The 15,871-nt window shown below is 45.2% G+C and overlaps 1 protein-coding gene across 1 annotated transcript; it reads right to left on the bottom strand.

The window, feature by feature from the left end:
- Window positions 593–2,024, bottom strand: LOC109849432 (peroxisomal (S)-2-hydroxy-acid oxidase GLO4-like). Its single transcript, XM_020419268.1, has 4 exons — window positions 1,860–2,024; window positions 1,645–1,746; window positions 1,427–1,531; window positions 593–926 (listed from the first exon to the last, which is right to left on the bottom strand). Exons 2-4 carry the CDS (start codon window positions 1,696–1,698, stop codon window positions 747–749), a joined length of 339 nt encoding a protein of 112 aa, XP_020274857.1. The 5' UTR covers window positions 1,699–1,746; window positions 1,860–2,024; the 3' UTR covers window positions 593–746.

Genomic DNA, 15,871 nt, shown 5'->3' with positions numbered 1-15,871 from the left:
TGCCCCGTGGACGTAGGCTATTTGCCGAACCACGTAAAAAGTTATGTTCTTGCCGTGATTTGTAATAGCTTGTAGGATCCCTCGACGCGCAGTCCTAGAGCTGACGAGAGGACCCTCGATGCGCAGTCTTCGATGAGATATCTGGCTTTTTGATTCTTGTGTCTCATCTTTATGTCACTTTCATGTGTTGTCCCCATCTCAATCAACCACTCCCTCTTTCTTTGTTTTGTCTCTGCGTGTATTAAAGAAGGTCACACTTTTTTAAGTCATTTTCTCACTTGTGGTCCCCTCCCCAATCAATCAATCACTGATTGATTTATTCAATCTCTATGTGAATTAAAAGGGAAGTGAGAGTGTAAGGCAGAGTAGAGAAAAACACAGACACACGAGAGATAGCCACACAACAAAAGTGAGTTCTCAAATTTTGTATGAGTGTTGTAATTTGAGAAAGAAATATAGTGAAACACCCTCTTGCCGTGGACGTAGATCAAATTGATCGAACCACGTAAATATTGTGTTTGTGAATGTTCTATTTTCTGGTTCTGTGTTCAATTATCCCAACAAAACAATCTTCACCATAACATAAGAGAACTAAAAAGTGATGCAGCCTTCGGTCATGTTAATTGAATCAAATAGAGTTGAGCTTCAAAACTCCAAGAACACATCTCTTGAAGAACATATATCAATATCAGACACCCATATAAGTATTGATTACTGGTATGTCGAAATTTACTTATGTTTCTTCATTACATTAAGGAGCGCAGTTGATCACGGGGAGTTTGGACATGGCTCCTGTTGATATCCTTCAGAGTAGGACAACCAATGAGGGCCATGGTAAGCTCTAGCTCACACTTAAGCATTTCAATGACTTTACTTACTCCTTGCTCTCCCTTTGCAGCTAGACCAAAGACCACTGGTCTTCCAATCTATACAAAGAGACACAGAAATATACATGAATAACAAACATGAAAATTAAGAAAAAAACAACCTGTCACTAATTGAAACTTGAGAGTTAAAAGAAAGAATAAAGTGAGTATAGAGATGAGAATAGATAAAAGGGTAAATTTCACAAAAACTCCCTGATTTTGGGTTTTTTTACAAAGCCTCATAACTTTGTAAATTAGAGAAAAGCCCCTTGAATTTGACTTAATTAGTTTAAGTTGTTAGGTTTGGACAAGTTATGTCCTTACATGCTTCTTAAATTTTCTGAAAGAGAGTTTTCCGTGTTAGGATAATTAGATAACCACAAGTATATTTTAGACTTTTACTTTTTGTGTTAATGTCCTTTACGACAATTTCCAATAGCTCATGCGAGTTTGTGTTTTGAAAGTGCAAGAGGTTTTTCTCTGATTAATAGAGTTCAAGGGGGTTCTGCACTTGCACACCCCAAAATTCAAAGGGGTTTTGTGCACCCCAGTTAGCATACCATTACAGCCTTCGCACCAAGCGCCAAGGCCTTGAAAATATCATTTCCACGACGAAAACCTCCATCAATTAGAACAGGAATAGCACCAGAAACAGCTTCGACCACCTGTAGCCTCAAATGATAGTTAATGATTTGCATATCGCACTAGTTTTCGGTTTCTCCATAAATTAATATATGATCTAATAAGTTTTATTATGAATGGTCGAGCAAATGGTTTCCTCTTCAAGAACAGAGATTGTAGCTGGAGAATAATTAAAGTTGGCGTGCACCATGATTATATACAATTATTCCAGATACTCCTGCGTCCACTGCCTTTCGAGCTATTTCAGGATTTTGTCACTATGTTACAGATAGTGTTGTTGACAATATCATACAAGCTAACAATATACTTGTATAAAAATAAAAATGAAACCATTAACTTAGAAAATAGTACCATCTTCTGCATTGAGCAGCCCTTTTACAATAATTGGTAATTTGGTAATAGATTTTATCCATTCTATATCCTGCAAATGTAGGTGTCTAGACGTCAAGATGAAGTTGAAAAAGAAGCACAAGAGAATTAAATTCTTTTAATTTTGGCTTTCTTGGGATGCCTTCATGAAAATAAGCAGAAATTTCATGAGATAGCTGTTGATAATAGTGTATTGTAGTGGGTTTTAGTCCCACATTGCTTGGGAGAACAAACCTCACACTCCTCTACTTGTATAAATATATGTGCACACTCAATATTCAATTCAAGGGAAATTTACCTAAGATTCTCTCTCTCTCTCTTACTTTAACATGGTATCAGAGCTAGGGCTATTTCCCTTTCAATAAAATTTTTAACGCTTTTGCGTTCTTTTGCCAAATCTTGGCCTTATTGCTTTGCAGCCGTTTAATGTTTTATTTTTTTTATTTTTATTTTTAATTATTTGGCGTTCATCTGCCAGATATTTTGGCCTTGTCGTTTTGCGGCCTCTTAACGCGTTTCGCGTTCTCGTTTAACCTTCGGGTTCTATTTTAAACCTTCGGGTTTCATTCTAACCTTCGGGTTCTATTTTAAACCTTCGGGTTTCATTCTAACCTTCGGGTTCTATTTTAACGGCATTGTCGTTTCAAGACCGTCTCTCGGTCTCAAATTAACGGCATCGTCGTTTCAAGCCGTCTCTCGGCCTCAAACGAACGACATTAGTAACAGCATCTCGACATCTTAACGTCTCAAGATTGCTGTTATGGCTCCTTCAGAGAAGATTCCCAAACCACCTTTGCCCCTCAATGATCAAAGTGACTGGGCAGGGTGGTCCACCATTGTCACCAATGCCTTGCGTGGCGCTGGTTTGCTTGATCATCTCACCAGTACGGGACCAGTTCCACCGTCCATCAGCACTGTTGCTTCATCCAGTACTATTGCCTCTGGCAGTGGTGATGTCGATCTTCAGACTGCTCGTGCTCTCTATGTCAAGGAGAGTTCAGAGTGGCAATTGCAGGAATTTTTAGAAGAAACTTCACCGAGGTGGAGAATTGTGAACACGTCTTTTGTTCACGCGTCAAGTGGGGGCCACAACGAAAAAAAAAAGAAATTGGGACATAGGAAAACCGCGTGGGGGACCTGGCTATATATAGCCTTTTTTGTTCCTAGGGTTTTCGGTGGAATAAAAAGAGCAGCGGCTTTTTTTTGTGCGGAGGCTGGGTATGGTTTTTGCGGCTACAGGAGATCAATTGCACAGAGAGCTGGGGATTGATTTTTCGGCTGCAGGTGAAGAACACGAGGAAAAGCAAGCTTTTGTTGGGAGTTGTTCTTTTATTTGTGCATCCCTTTGAGAGAATATTTGTAAGAGGGATTTGAGAGTTTGTTTGAGTGGGTTTAGATTGTGAGATTGTAAACCCTAGTTGTATCTCTCCCTCTAATAGTAGATCTCCCCCTCCTTGCCCCGTGGACGTAGGCTATTTGCCGAACCACGTCCTAGAGCTGACGAGAGGACCCTCGACGCGCAGTCCTAGAGCTGACGAGAGGACCCTCGACGCGCAGTCTGAGAGCTGACGAGAGGAAGAGCAGATATCTCACTTTGATGAGATATCTGGCTTTCGGTTCTTGTTTCCTTTGAGAAGCGAGAATTCCGTTGTGATCTAATCTCTTGTTGTGCACCTTGCGCACCGGAGGTGCTGCCGAAATTTCCGCTGCGCACAACAATTTTCTCACTTGTGGTCCCCTCCCCAATCAATCAATCACTGATTGATTTATTCAATCTCTATGTGAATTAAAAGGGAAGTGAGAGTGTAAGGCAGAGTAGAGAAAAACACAGACACACGAGAGATAGCCACACAACAAAAGTGAGTTCTCAAATTTTGTATGAGTGTTGTAATTTGAGAAAGAAATATAGTGAAACACCCTCTTGCCGTGGACGTAGATCAAATTGATCGAACCACGTAAATATTGTGTTTGTGAATGTTCTATTTTCTGGTTCTGTGTTCAATTATCCCAACAAACTGGTATCAGAGCTTCTCGGTTCTAGGATAGCTTTCAATCCTACACAATAGCTTCTGTGAAGTTCTCGGTGTCGATCTTTGATGGCCAGAACAATTTCGACCTATGGAGGATAAAGATGAAGGCTTTGTTGCGACGTGAAGTCACGGTTAAAGCTATCGATGGGAAATACCCAGAAGATATGACTAGTGCCGAGATCGAAGAGATGGACGAAAAGGCTGAAAAGGCTCACAGCGCCTTGCAATTGTCACTATCCGACAATGTGCTTCGTGAAGTTGGCGATGAGGAAACGACAGCGGGGTTGTGGTCAAAGCTCGAAAGTCTCTACTTGAAGAAATCTCTTACTACGAGATTATACCTGAAGCAGCGGCTATACACATTGAAGATGAAGGAAGGTACACCCATTCAAGAACACCTTGATGAATTTAATAAAATTGTCATGGATATGAAAAACCTGGATCTAAAGCTTGATGATGAAGATCAGGCTCTCATTGTGTTGTGTTCCTTGCCCGACTCTTATGAAAACTTTGTTAATTCTATGTTGTATGGAAGAGAATCCATAAGTCTTGAGGATGTGAAGGCCTCTTTGAATTCTGCTGAGTTAAGAACAAAGTTGAATGGGAGAGGTACCGATAGGCAGGCTGATGGTCTGCTAGCCAGAGGTAGAATGAAGACCAGAGAGGGTGATAAAGGGAAATCCAGAAATCGTTCAAAGTCCAGGTCAGCCAAAAACAAGAAAAATGTGGAGTGTTTCTACTGTCACAAGAAAGGGCATTACAAGTCAGAATGCTATGCTCTAAAGAAGAAAGACAACCAGCGTGGTGAAACCTCAGATTCAGCTAATACGGTAAAGGCTGATACTGCGCTGTTGCTGAGACGATTCTTGCAGTATGTCCCTTGGATGGCCGTTCCGATAGAGAATGGATCTTGGATACAGGTGCATCTTTTCATATGTGTCCAAATAAAGATTGGTTTACTACTTACAGATCTATAAGTGGTGGATCAGTCTTGATGGGCAACAATGTAGTTTGCAAGACAATTAGTATTGGTACAGTTCGCATCTGGTGTCACGATGGGATAGTGAGAACTTTGTCAGATGTGAGACACATCCCAGACTTAAAGAAAAATCTGATTTCTTTGAGTTCTTTGGATTCTATTGGGTGTTCTTACACTGGTGAAGGTGGAGCTCTTAGAGTTACTAACGGTTCATTGGTTGTGATGAAAGGTAGTAAGGTGAACAGTCTTTATGTTCTCCAATGCAGTACGGTGACAGGCTCTACATGTGTGTCTTCTGATGCTGATAGGGACACTACTCAGTTGTGACACATGCGCTTAGGTCACATGAGTGAGAAGGAGATGACTATTTTGAGTAAACGTAGCTTACTCTATGGTGACCATACATCATCACTTGATTTCTGTGAACATTGTGTGTTTGGGAAGCAAACTCGGGTCAGCTTCTCGACTGGCTCACATACGACGAAGGGCACTCTCGACTACATCCATTCAGATTTGTAGGGACCTGCTCAGGTTCCATCCAAAGGTGATGCTCTTTATTTTCTGACATTTAATGATGATTTTTCCAGAAAAGTTTGGGTTTACTTTCTCAGGCGCAAAAGCGAGGTGTTCGAAACTTTCAAGAAGTGGAAAGTACTTGTTGAGAATCAAACTGGAAAGAAGATTAAACATCTCCAAACAGATAATGGCCTAGAGTTCTACAGTGATGAGTTCAATCAGTTCTGCTCAAATTCTAAGATCGTACGACATCGCACGATCAGGCACACTCCTCAACAAAACGAGTGTAGGCTGTCAAAAAATCACAATAGATAGCTGATACCCATCAAAACACCAATGATGGAAGTTACACTCTGACGACTTCCAGAAGGTTACAATTTGAAGATTTTCACGTAGACTGATGAAGGTTACAATCTGACGACCTTCGCAACAACTGATGAAAGCTCTAATCAACAGCCTTCATAATCAACATCGAGAGTTACAATCTGACGACTCTCACATATCAAAGAGCTAAATCAAAGATTACAAAACGACGATCTTTGCAACGCTCTGACAGAAAGAGACTACAAATCGACGGTCTCTTCAAACCAAGACGTGGGAGTCCTCCCCGCGTACCAGCATCAAGACGCACCATGTTCATAGCCACGAATGCAGCTCAAGCGTGGCCTCCAAAGCTGCCAACACAGCTTCTATCCGCTGCCAAACGCAGCTCAGACGCAACTCTATACCGCTACCAAACGCAGCTTCCATCCGCTGCCAAACGTAGCTTCCAAGCCGCCAAACGCAGCTTCCATCCGCTGCCAAACGCAGCTTCCAAGCCGCCAAACGCAGCTTCCATCCGCTGCGAAACGCAGCTTCCAAGCCGTCAAACGCAGTTTCCATCCGCTGCCAAACGTAGCTTCCAAGCTGCCAAACACAGCTTCCAACAAGATGCCAACGCAGCTTCCAAATTGCTGCGTCTGAGCTTCCAAACACTGCGTTTGAACGCAGAATTCACATCAGAACACGGATTTTGCGTTTGACTCGTTCAAACACGAGCTGAACGGTTTCTAAACCGTTTCCCACGATCTGAGGGGATTACAACTCCACTCAGGAGTGATTTAAGGGGGCGGTTACATCCCATTAGCCCCACTTAGGAGCGAATTAAGGAGGTGGTTACACCCCTTAATCCCCTATAAATAACTGAAAATCAATTCAGTTCGGGGGTTCGGTCTGTTGGAACTTCTTGGCAGCGAAAAGAGGATCCTTCATCCTTCGGTTGGAGCTTTGGAGATCGGCAACAAGATCTTCTTCATCCTTGGCTTATAACCGAATTTCGGTTAAATCAACTCTTTCATAGAGTTTCAAACTCGTTCAGAGTTCTCCACAACGTCAAATCGTGAGGAGAAGACCACGTTCCAGTGAAACAAGACATCGGATCGTCAACGGAGAGCAAGTTCGACGCAAGCATTCGAAGGAAGCACTCCATCGCCACCGTGAAGAACCCAGAATTAAACAAAGGGGGAGAATCCAGATCATTCTCCTCTCTTTTGTAATCAGGAAATCCAAATTGTAATCAATTTTGAGAGAATACAAATCAATTTTTCTTTCATTGTCTTTTTACTACAAATTTTTCCACAAACAAAAGATGGCGACTCCGCTGGGGAAGAGCTTCTCTGACGAAGAAGTGGTGGCGCAATCCGATGTTCATCTCACTGGAACAACCGTTGAAACTCTCATGGTAAAGTTTGATCAAGCCAAGTTTGAGGAGGCCCTCTCCTTCGGATCCCTTAGCCCCAAGGCTATGCACAAGATCCACAAAGTCTTCAAAGAGACTAAAGCTCCAACTGCTCTAATTGCAGCCGAACCGCAATTGCAGCCGAACCGCCTAAGGAAGATTGCTCGGACAGCCCCTCCCCCGATGGAGTGGGCTCAGCTTCAGCCAAACCCGCGCCAAGACGATGGGTATCGGGTCGAAAGATGCCCATTGAGGTGACAAACTTGATCAACACAGATGGCGACGTCGCTACAAAGGCCTTGAAGCAGGTTAAGAAGAATGCCGCTCGACGGAGGAGGAGATCCCTACGACGAGCGTATCTCCGAGATTGTCGATTCTCAAGTCAACACGAGCTTCGTGTTTGTGATCCTAAACGCGACCCTGTTTCTGTTTCAGAACACAAGCCTCGCGTCTATGAGCCAAAACATAGGCTCTGTGTGAATAAGATTGAACGCAGCCCTAAATAGCGCGTTATACAATCGAAACACAAAGCTCAAGCATGCATTACTGAGCCAGAACGCAACCCTCAAGGGAGCGTTACAAAACAAAAACGCAGGTCTCCAGACCGCATTAACCATCCTGAACGCAGTCCTCAGCAAAGCATTCCAGAATCCAAAGGCGGACATCAGACATGCGTTTGGGTAAGGAAACCCAATATAGAACCTGGTGTATACATGTTCACCAAGAGCCAGCCCTGTCCAATCATGGACTGGGGGTTCCAATTCAAACCTCACAATCAGTGAGTAATTCTCTTCGAATCTTTACAACAGATTTGAGAGAGTTCATATCAAGAGAAAGACTGATGCAACAAATCATTCGTTCATTCCAATGTGAACGGCTGATTCCTACGGTCCTCTCGGGATGTCAATGCTACTCATATGCGGCTAAACTGTTGGTGTTCGACCAATTCACGAACGTTGCTTTGCCCAACCAACGACGACGTTCTCACAGGAAGAAGTCTCCAGAGACTGAGTATCCTGGGGTCACTATCAATGTGATAGGCAGAGGGAAAGCCTCAGGTCCTAGTTCCGATGACTCTGAGATAAGTCGTTCACCGACCGTCAGAGAAATCGCTAACGAGTTTGAAGGAGTCTACCAACGCACTCGGACGCGAACAGGAGCCATTCCCCCTGTCAACTATCGGAGGTTAGCAACAGGAACTAATTCCGATGATGAACACTCGGCCATTGCGGAGTCTCAATCATCAAGCTCTTTCATTGGGCATGAGAGCTTCACCCACATGGCAGAACATTCTGAAGATCTTTCAAAGAGGGTTGTTGAGCAAGACGTCATGCTCAAATCATAGCAGAAGACCCTCAATGAACTTATGGCCCTGTTGAATCAACTCATCGCAGACAAGGCCAAATCTCAGAAGACAGATTCGCCGCCTAGGCAAGAATCCTCCCGGAGAGGAAAAACGTCTTCATCCCGACCTCACACAAGCAGAGGGAAGGAAAAAGTGGTTGATGGTGCTACTTCTGATCAAGAAGCCTACAACCTGGAATCTTCCTCTGATGAAGGAAGAGAGACTGAGAATGAGCAGAATCTCCAATCTGCTAAAATGGAAGAATTAGAAGCCCTCCTCAATGCCATTTCCAACAGAAGCGAGCTCCAAGACGAGGGAGTTATCAGACCATATCCTGCCGAATGGGATGCAGCCCCTTATCCTCCAAAATTCGAAGTCCCGACGCTATAAACTTTTGACGGCACGGGATCACCGAACCAACATATCTATTATTTCAAGTCACAGACTGGGAATGTGATATCAAACGACGCCATACTGGCTCGATTATTCATTGGCACCCTCAAGGGAATTGCCTTTGAATGGTTCAGAAAACTGCCCGCGGGCTGTATCCAAAAGTGGGCAGATCTAGAGAGACTCTTCCTGTCGAGATTCTTTGAAGAGGATACGGAAGTCTCCATCCATACCCTTCTCGCCACTAAGCAGAAGAAGAGGGAGTCCGTCAAAGCCTTCGTCAAGAGGTTGTTCGTCAGGTATGACACAGTCTACACTGGTAGAGACCTGTCGGCACAATTTACAAACCGACCTCCTAGTCCGAATCGGAGTTGCAGAATGTCGTTCTTGGAGACAACTAATCTCTCAAGGCGAACAGGCTCAAAAGATTATTGCCAGGATCAAAGCTGAAGAACAAAGTAGGCAGGATCAACCTGAGCAATCGGACCAAGCCCAACCTTCACCTGAGCAATCGGACCAAGCCTAATCTTCTCAGTCAGAAGAAGATACCATGACTATTGAAGCTAATCCTCTTTAGTAGGATGGCAGGTCCAACAACTATCATGTTAATAATTACCTCTGATAGTCAACCTCATTAGATAGTGGCCCATTAGGCGATTTGCCATGTCTACCCTTTTCCCCCCTGCACTTGTTCAAGACTGGGGGTTGGTTTATTTTTAGTTCATTCGATTATGAGCAATAAATTTTCTAAGTTGTCATATTCAATAGAACACCTCCGTCAACCACAAAATCCACCAAAACTATCACGTTAACCGTCACCTCTGATAGTCCTTTTCCTCCAAATTCCCCCACCAATCCTCTTCAAGTAGGATGGCGGATCTACAAAAAACTATCACGTTAATGATTACCTCTGATAGTCTATTTCTTCCAAATTCCCCCACCAATCCTCTTCAAGTAGGATGACGGGTCCACCAAAACTATCACGTTAACCGTCAGACTGGGGGTTGGTTATTTGGAATCTACTAGATTAAGAGTAACTTCTGACGATCATCACCCCCACGGAGTATGAATTCAGTTTGCATCACTCCCAACTTGTCACGTTAACAATACACCTCTGACAATCAACTTATCAATCCTCTTTAATAGGATGATAGGTCCTCAAAATTGCTCAAATCGTAATCTTCCCCAGCAAGACACTAAGTCTTCAAAATCTTAGTATCAAAATTCATCGCTTCTGATGATACACTCACTTAGCAATTCTCCCCAGCGAGACGCTAGTCCCCAAAATCTTATTCAAATCACAAGTACACAAATCCTGTCACGTTAATACTAAACCTCTGACAAAACCCACTTATCAATCCTTGTCAATAAGATGATAAGTCCACAAAGTTGCTCCAATTGTTTTCGGGGAAAGTTTCTATTTTCATTGCTTTTGAATCTGTTACAACTTCAAACGTTACAACAAGAATCGATAAAAAGTCGGTCTTTTTATAAGACCTCCTCGTGCAACAAAACAAAGATTACAACTTTGTCGAAAATAAACACGAGATCCCGTTTTGGTGCGGTCTCGCTTGCGTGGGTCTTTGGCCTGTGACGGGGACGTCAATATCCGTGGACCACCGGGGCAATCAGATCTGATCCGGATAAATCGGACAGAGCTTCGTCGATCCGCGTGAGATCTAGAAGCTATAAGCGTATACCTCGGCTAAAGCGAGGTATTAGCTCTTCTTAGTATTAACGCTAAAGGCTAATACTAAGGATCAGACGGGGAATGGGTGATGAAGACTGATGTAGACCTCTCCTCCTCGGTTGAAGCGCACGACCACTCTTTGCTGCAGCAGGGCTTCGCCAAGGCTCTCCAAAAATCCAGATCATTCCAAATGAGGTAAGGGGGTCCTATTTATAGGAAAACAAGAGGGGGGCGTCCGCACAGATCTAGGACACCCCAGGGGTGTCCGCACAGATCTGGGACACCCTTTAATCGAGATATTCGCTCTACTTAGTATCACCGCTAAGGGGCAACACTAAGGAAAAGAAAAGGGGGAATGAAGAAGAAGGCTCCTTTGCTGCAGAAGGCTCGCTCACTCCTTGCTCCGGCAGGGCTTCGCCTATGCTCTCTAAAAATCCTCTCCCTCCTCTCTCTAGCCTTGCTCCAAGACAAAAGAATTCCAGCCCTTTGAATGAGGACCCAAGGGGTCTATTTATAGGCCAAAAGGATGGGGGGGTGGTAAAAGGTGTGTAGGGGACCATCAAGGGGTGCGGACACCCCTTGGTGTCTCGGCCAGGCCGAGACACCCTTGGGGTGTCTCGGCCATGGCCGAGACACCCTAGGGTGTCTCGGCTTGGCCGAGACACCCCTGGGGTGTCTTGGTCTTGCCAAGACACCCCTCGGGTGTTTCGAGCTTGCCGAGACACCCCCGGGTGCCTCAGTTCAGTCCGAGGTCCTTCCGGGTGTGTTTGCCGTTGATTCGTCGTCCCAACTCGGATTTAAATGATTCCGGGTGCGTTGGATGCTTGACGAGGAGTTCGATCCGCTCTGGTGATTGGATTATCTGTAGAGTGGTCGAGGCGCGAGGGGCGTTGTCCTTTTTGTGAACAGTGCCGGGCTTCCCGATTGGTCCGGGTCTTCGTGATTCCGAAGTCCTATCCGCTCATGTAACTCGTCGATTCACTTCAGTCGTTCGTCGACGTCGATTAGACTCATGTGGATCGGATAGTGACGTTCATCGTCGCTCTTTAACGCTGAACCGTTTGTGGAGACCTATAGGCAATTTTTGATGCCTACAGATACCCCCTCCAAAGTGTTCCGGACTCGTTTCTTTTATAGAAGAGGCTGGAATATTTTGGATGTGATTGGTCTGGCATCCAGTTGGCGTAAGGACCTGTGGTTAGCTTTAACTTTTGGCTCCTTCGATTTTCGGTCTATTCGATGCTTTGACGAATAGCCGAAGTTCTTCCGGCACTGCGTTTATCGCTTGGCCGTCGTCGGAGTCTCGAGTCTACAGCTGATGAATTGAGTTTGGCTCGTGTCATTGAGTTGACTTTGAACTACCTCCGCCACATTGTGCTCGCTTAGGGTTTCGGACCACCGCGTGTTGACTTTTTGTCGCAACGCGTTGACCGGCGTTGACCTAGGGTTACGCGTTGACCGGCGTTGACCCTAGGGTTTTGAATCGTCGAACGTTGACTTTTGTCGGTAACGCGTTGACTGGCATTGACCTAGGGTTACGCATTGACCGGCGTTGACCCTAGGGTTTCGAGCGTCGAATGTTGACTTGTGTGGATTTCATCGAAACGTTCAAGCAATCGACGAAATGGGCGAAATCGGACTTCTGACTTTTGTCGCAACGCGTTGGCTGGCGTTGACCTAGGGTTACGCGTTGACCGGCGTTGACCCTTAGGGTTTCGAATCGTCAAACGTTGACTTTTGTCGCAACGCGTTGACTGGCGTTGACCTAGGGTTACGCGTTGACCGGCGTTGACCTAGGGTTACGCGTTGACCGACGTTGACCCTTAGGGTTTCGAATCGTCAAACGTTGACTTTTGTCGCAACGCGTTGACTGGCGTTGACCTAGGGTTACGAATCGTCGAACGTTGACTTTGATTGCAACGCGTTGACTGGCGTTGACCTAGGGTTACGCGTTGACCGGCGTTGACCCTTAGGGTTTCGTGCATCGAATGTTAATTGGTGTCGATTTTCATAAAAACATCCAATAATCGACAACAACGGGTGAATTCGGGCTCAACATAGGCGTACGGGGACAAAACGGGACCCGAGACACCCGTGGGTGTCTCACCCTTGGACAAAACGGGACCCGAGACACCCTTGGGTGTCTCGGCCAAGGCCGAGACACCCTAGGGTGTCTCGGTTCTAGGGCCGAGACACCCTCCCCCTCTTGTGTTTTTTTTTTCTTTTGTCTTTTTCCTCCTTTTGTTTGTTTCCCTTTCCCTTGTTTTGGTCTCATTACTTCTTTTGTTTTCCCCCTCTTTTCAAAATTCAAAAGAGAATTCTTTCCCTCTTAAACCTCTTCTTCTGAAATTCCCTCTTAAATTTTTTAAACTCCTTCTTCTTCCTCCTTCCACCATTGTTTCTCCTCTTTCAAGAGCTTAAAACCCATAAACTCCACAAGGAATTTTCGGATTTCTTGGTGCTCCCCCTTTGGCCGAAGTTCTCCTCTCAAGCTAGGGTTCCATCATCTTCAACCTCAAGCTCAAAGCTTCTTGATTTGGTAATATCTCTCAAAACTCTCCTCTTTTTCAAGAAAGATCATATCTTTATGTTCTCATGAGTTAGAGGATAGGCTCTTTGATGATGGGTTGTGTAGGCTTGTGAATTTGGGGGGTTTTATGCAAGGTTGCAAATAGGGCCGAAATTTTTGAGGGGCTTTTATGCAAAATTGCAATATGGCCGAAATTTTTGGGGGGTGCTTTTGTGCACAAGAGGACTGAAATTAGGTCTTGGATTGCGTGTCTACTTGGTTGAAAATTTGAGGGGTGCTTTATGTAAGAAAACCAATGTTGTTTGAGGGGTTTATTTGCAAAAAGCATCCCACAAAGTGTAGAGGGGTTTATTTGCAAAAGGGCTGAAATTTAGGGCTGAAATTCCAAAAGTTCAGACCACAACCCGATAACCAAAGTTTTGATAAGGGTATGTGGACGTTAAATTGGAATTCGTGAAGGGGTCTATATGCAAAATTAGCTCAATTCTACAAAAGGGCTTATTTGTAAAATTAACCAAAATTGTGGGGTACCGAGGGGTGCTATATGATCAGATGTGATGACCATGACCCAACCCGGGCATGTCCTTGACCTGAATTTTGGCCTTGAACACGAAGGGTATTTTGGGTATTTCACCAAAATTCACCGCAAAAGGTGACAATCATTGTCTCGCATGCACGAAATTTGTAGGTTTAACTAGACTTCAATTATAAAATCCTATTTATGTATAGGATTTTAATTAAAGTTCTTAATTTCCCTTTTAAATTTCGTGTATTCATATTTTAGATTGTACCTGACTTGCTGCTTTTCGTTGCAGATTTGCAATGTCTCCGCGTCGATCTCGACCCCGTAGGAGTCGTTCTCATTCACAGCATAGTGAGGAAGAGGTTCCTGCGACGTCTTCTCCCGCGGCCTCATTCTTCGGGGGTGAGGATTTATGCAGATTTTTCTTCTTGCATCCCTGATTGACCTCTTTGCGGGTCATGAAGGAAGAACCGATACCTCTCTCGCGGAGGTTAAGGTTTCAGACTTGTTTTGCTTAGCCAATTCAAGTCTTCCGGTATATTGGAGCGATTTTGTGTCGTCCTACACCTTATAGGTCGGTGTATGTTACCACGTTATTCACGTGATGATGCATACCGTTCTTCCGGTGTAGGACACTCAAAATCGTCTCTCCAATTATTCCGTGAATGAGCTTATCATTCTTCTTACGAGATGGATTATCTGACTCCACCCTTGTGCTTTATTGCAGTGGAATTTCCCGCGGGTAGCCTTCCTGCTCATGCCAACACTGGTTGTAGCCGGGAGGTTTTCTCTTCAGCTCCTCTCAGGCAGGCCGTTGGTCCACTTCCTCGGTTTGACAGAGATCGCCCTGATGAGTCTTGCCGCTTGATACGGGAAGGAGGGCGCCATTGCTTGCGCCAGCTTATTACAGATGTCTCTTTCACCCCGGATTCTACCTCCACTCAGGCTTTAAAGAAGCCGAGTTTCCTGTTCGGAGATCATGTCGAGGATCCTGTTGCGCTGACCCTTGGCGAGGAGCATTGGCTGACTCTCGACGGGGGAGCTTGTTTGTATATCCCCTCGATTCCACGCCAATATTCTTTCAGTCACTTGAAGGGGCAGGCCGTGGAGCGACAGATGTCTCACTCACCATAAGACCCCCGGCTCTAACGGGTATCATGACGTTCGTGGCCTTCGACCCGGGATTATGGGCCTTGACACTGCACCCCCAGGCGAGGTGTCAGCAGCTGCTCCCACCGTGAGTAATTGTCTAGCTCTTCTGGGTAGACGGTTACCCATACCAGAATACAGATGCTATGGTTAGGCTTCCTCGCTAACCAAAGGGTGGTGGGCGCGCATGACTGGTTTCGTCTTAACGCGCTGGGAGAGGGATCTGAAGAGCAGTGGGTTGTATGCGCCTATACGAGCCACCATGTATGGAATCCCAGTCAGCTGTCGCCATTTCTTGGCTTTGCTGGAGACCTACATGCCTGACAGCAACACCTTTCTGACCAGTGGTGGTGAGCTAGGGTTAGCTTTGCATGAGATGCATTATGTTTCGGGTCTTCCGATGGGGGATTGTCCGTATCAGGAGTATTTTCCCTCGAACCAGCAGCTGGAGTGTATGAAGAAAGATACTCCCGACATGTATGACACTCTCTGGGATCTTACCTGTCATTATCACACCTCCTTGGTCTTGACTTCTCCTCCAGCAAAAACGAAAAGGAAGATCAGCTTGAAGCAGTTCGCCTGCTATTTGTTCCAGAACTTGGAGGGTAACTCCGACGAGTCCATTCATGAGTTAGACATATTGACCCCTTCTGCGATTAATGAGTTGCTGGAGAAGGCTGAGGCTCAATCTTACACTATCGCCAGTGCTGAGGGAGCTTTTCCCGCGGGGACCAAGTTTCGCTCTTTTCTCCGCCGTGCCCAGAAGTCCATTGGGCCCCGGACTCTATTAGCAGGCTATCTTGCCCTTTGGTTGAAGAAATGTGTTGTCCCGCACCAGCCTTCAGACGCTCTACCTTACGCATATCTGATGGCGTGGCTCGTTCTCCACCGTCCCGACTTGATGTCGGCGCCCAGCGTTGTTGACATCCCCGTCCCTTTCATGCAGCTGCTGGAGAAGACTAAGTGGCTCGGGAATAAGTTCAGCGATGTTTAACGAGAGCTTCGAGTCCGCAAGAGCTGGGAGTTCTTTAAGTGTTTCCCTCACTTTTCAGGTCGCTATGGCGACGTGCTGATTGATGAGGAGAAACCTAGAAGTGATCGGACCATTCTCGACGCTGGTTGTTT

Source organism: Asparagus officinalis, chromosome 7, assembly GCF_001876935.1.
Source record: "Asparagus officinalis chromosome 7, Aspof.V1, whole genome shotgun sequence".
Taxonomy (NCBI): domain Eukaryota; kingdom Viridiplantae; phylum Streptophyta; class Magnoliopsida; order Asparagales; family Asparagaceae; genus Asparagus; species Asparagus officinalis.
Note: the sequence above shows the minus strand (reverse complement) of the source record. Positions and strands in the feature narration are given on the sequence as shown.

What these genes read in the sequence shown, in the direction of transcription:
- LOC109849432 (XM_020419268.1), bottom strand. Translation starts at nt 1,698, where the DNA reads ATGGTGCACGCCAACTTTAATTATTCTCCAGCTACAATCTCTGTTCTT. An exon ending in CAATCTCTGTTCTTGAAGAG is followed by an intron (nt 1,532 to 1,644) that starts GAAACCATTTGC and finishes TTGAGGCTACAG; the next exon opens with GTGGTCGAAGCTGTTTCTGG. An exon ending in TTGGTGCGAAGGCTGTAATG is followed by an intron (nt 927 to 1,426) that starts GTATGCTAACTG and finishes CTCTTTGTATAG; the next exon opens with ATTGGAAGACCAGTGGTCTT.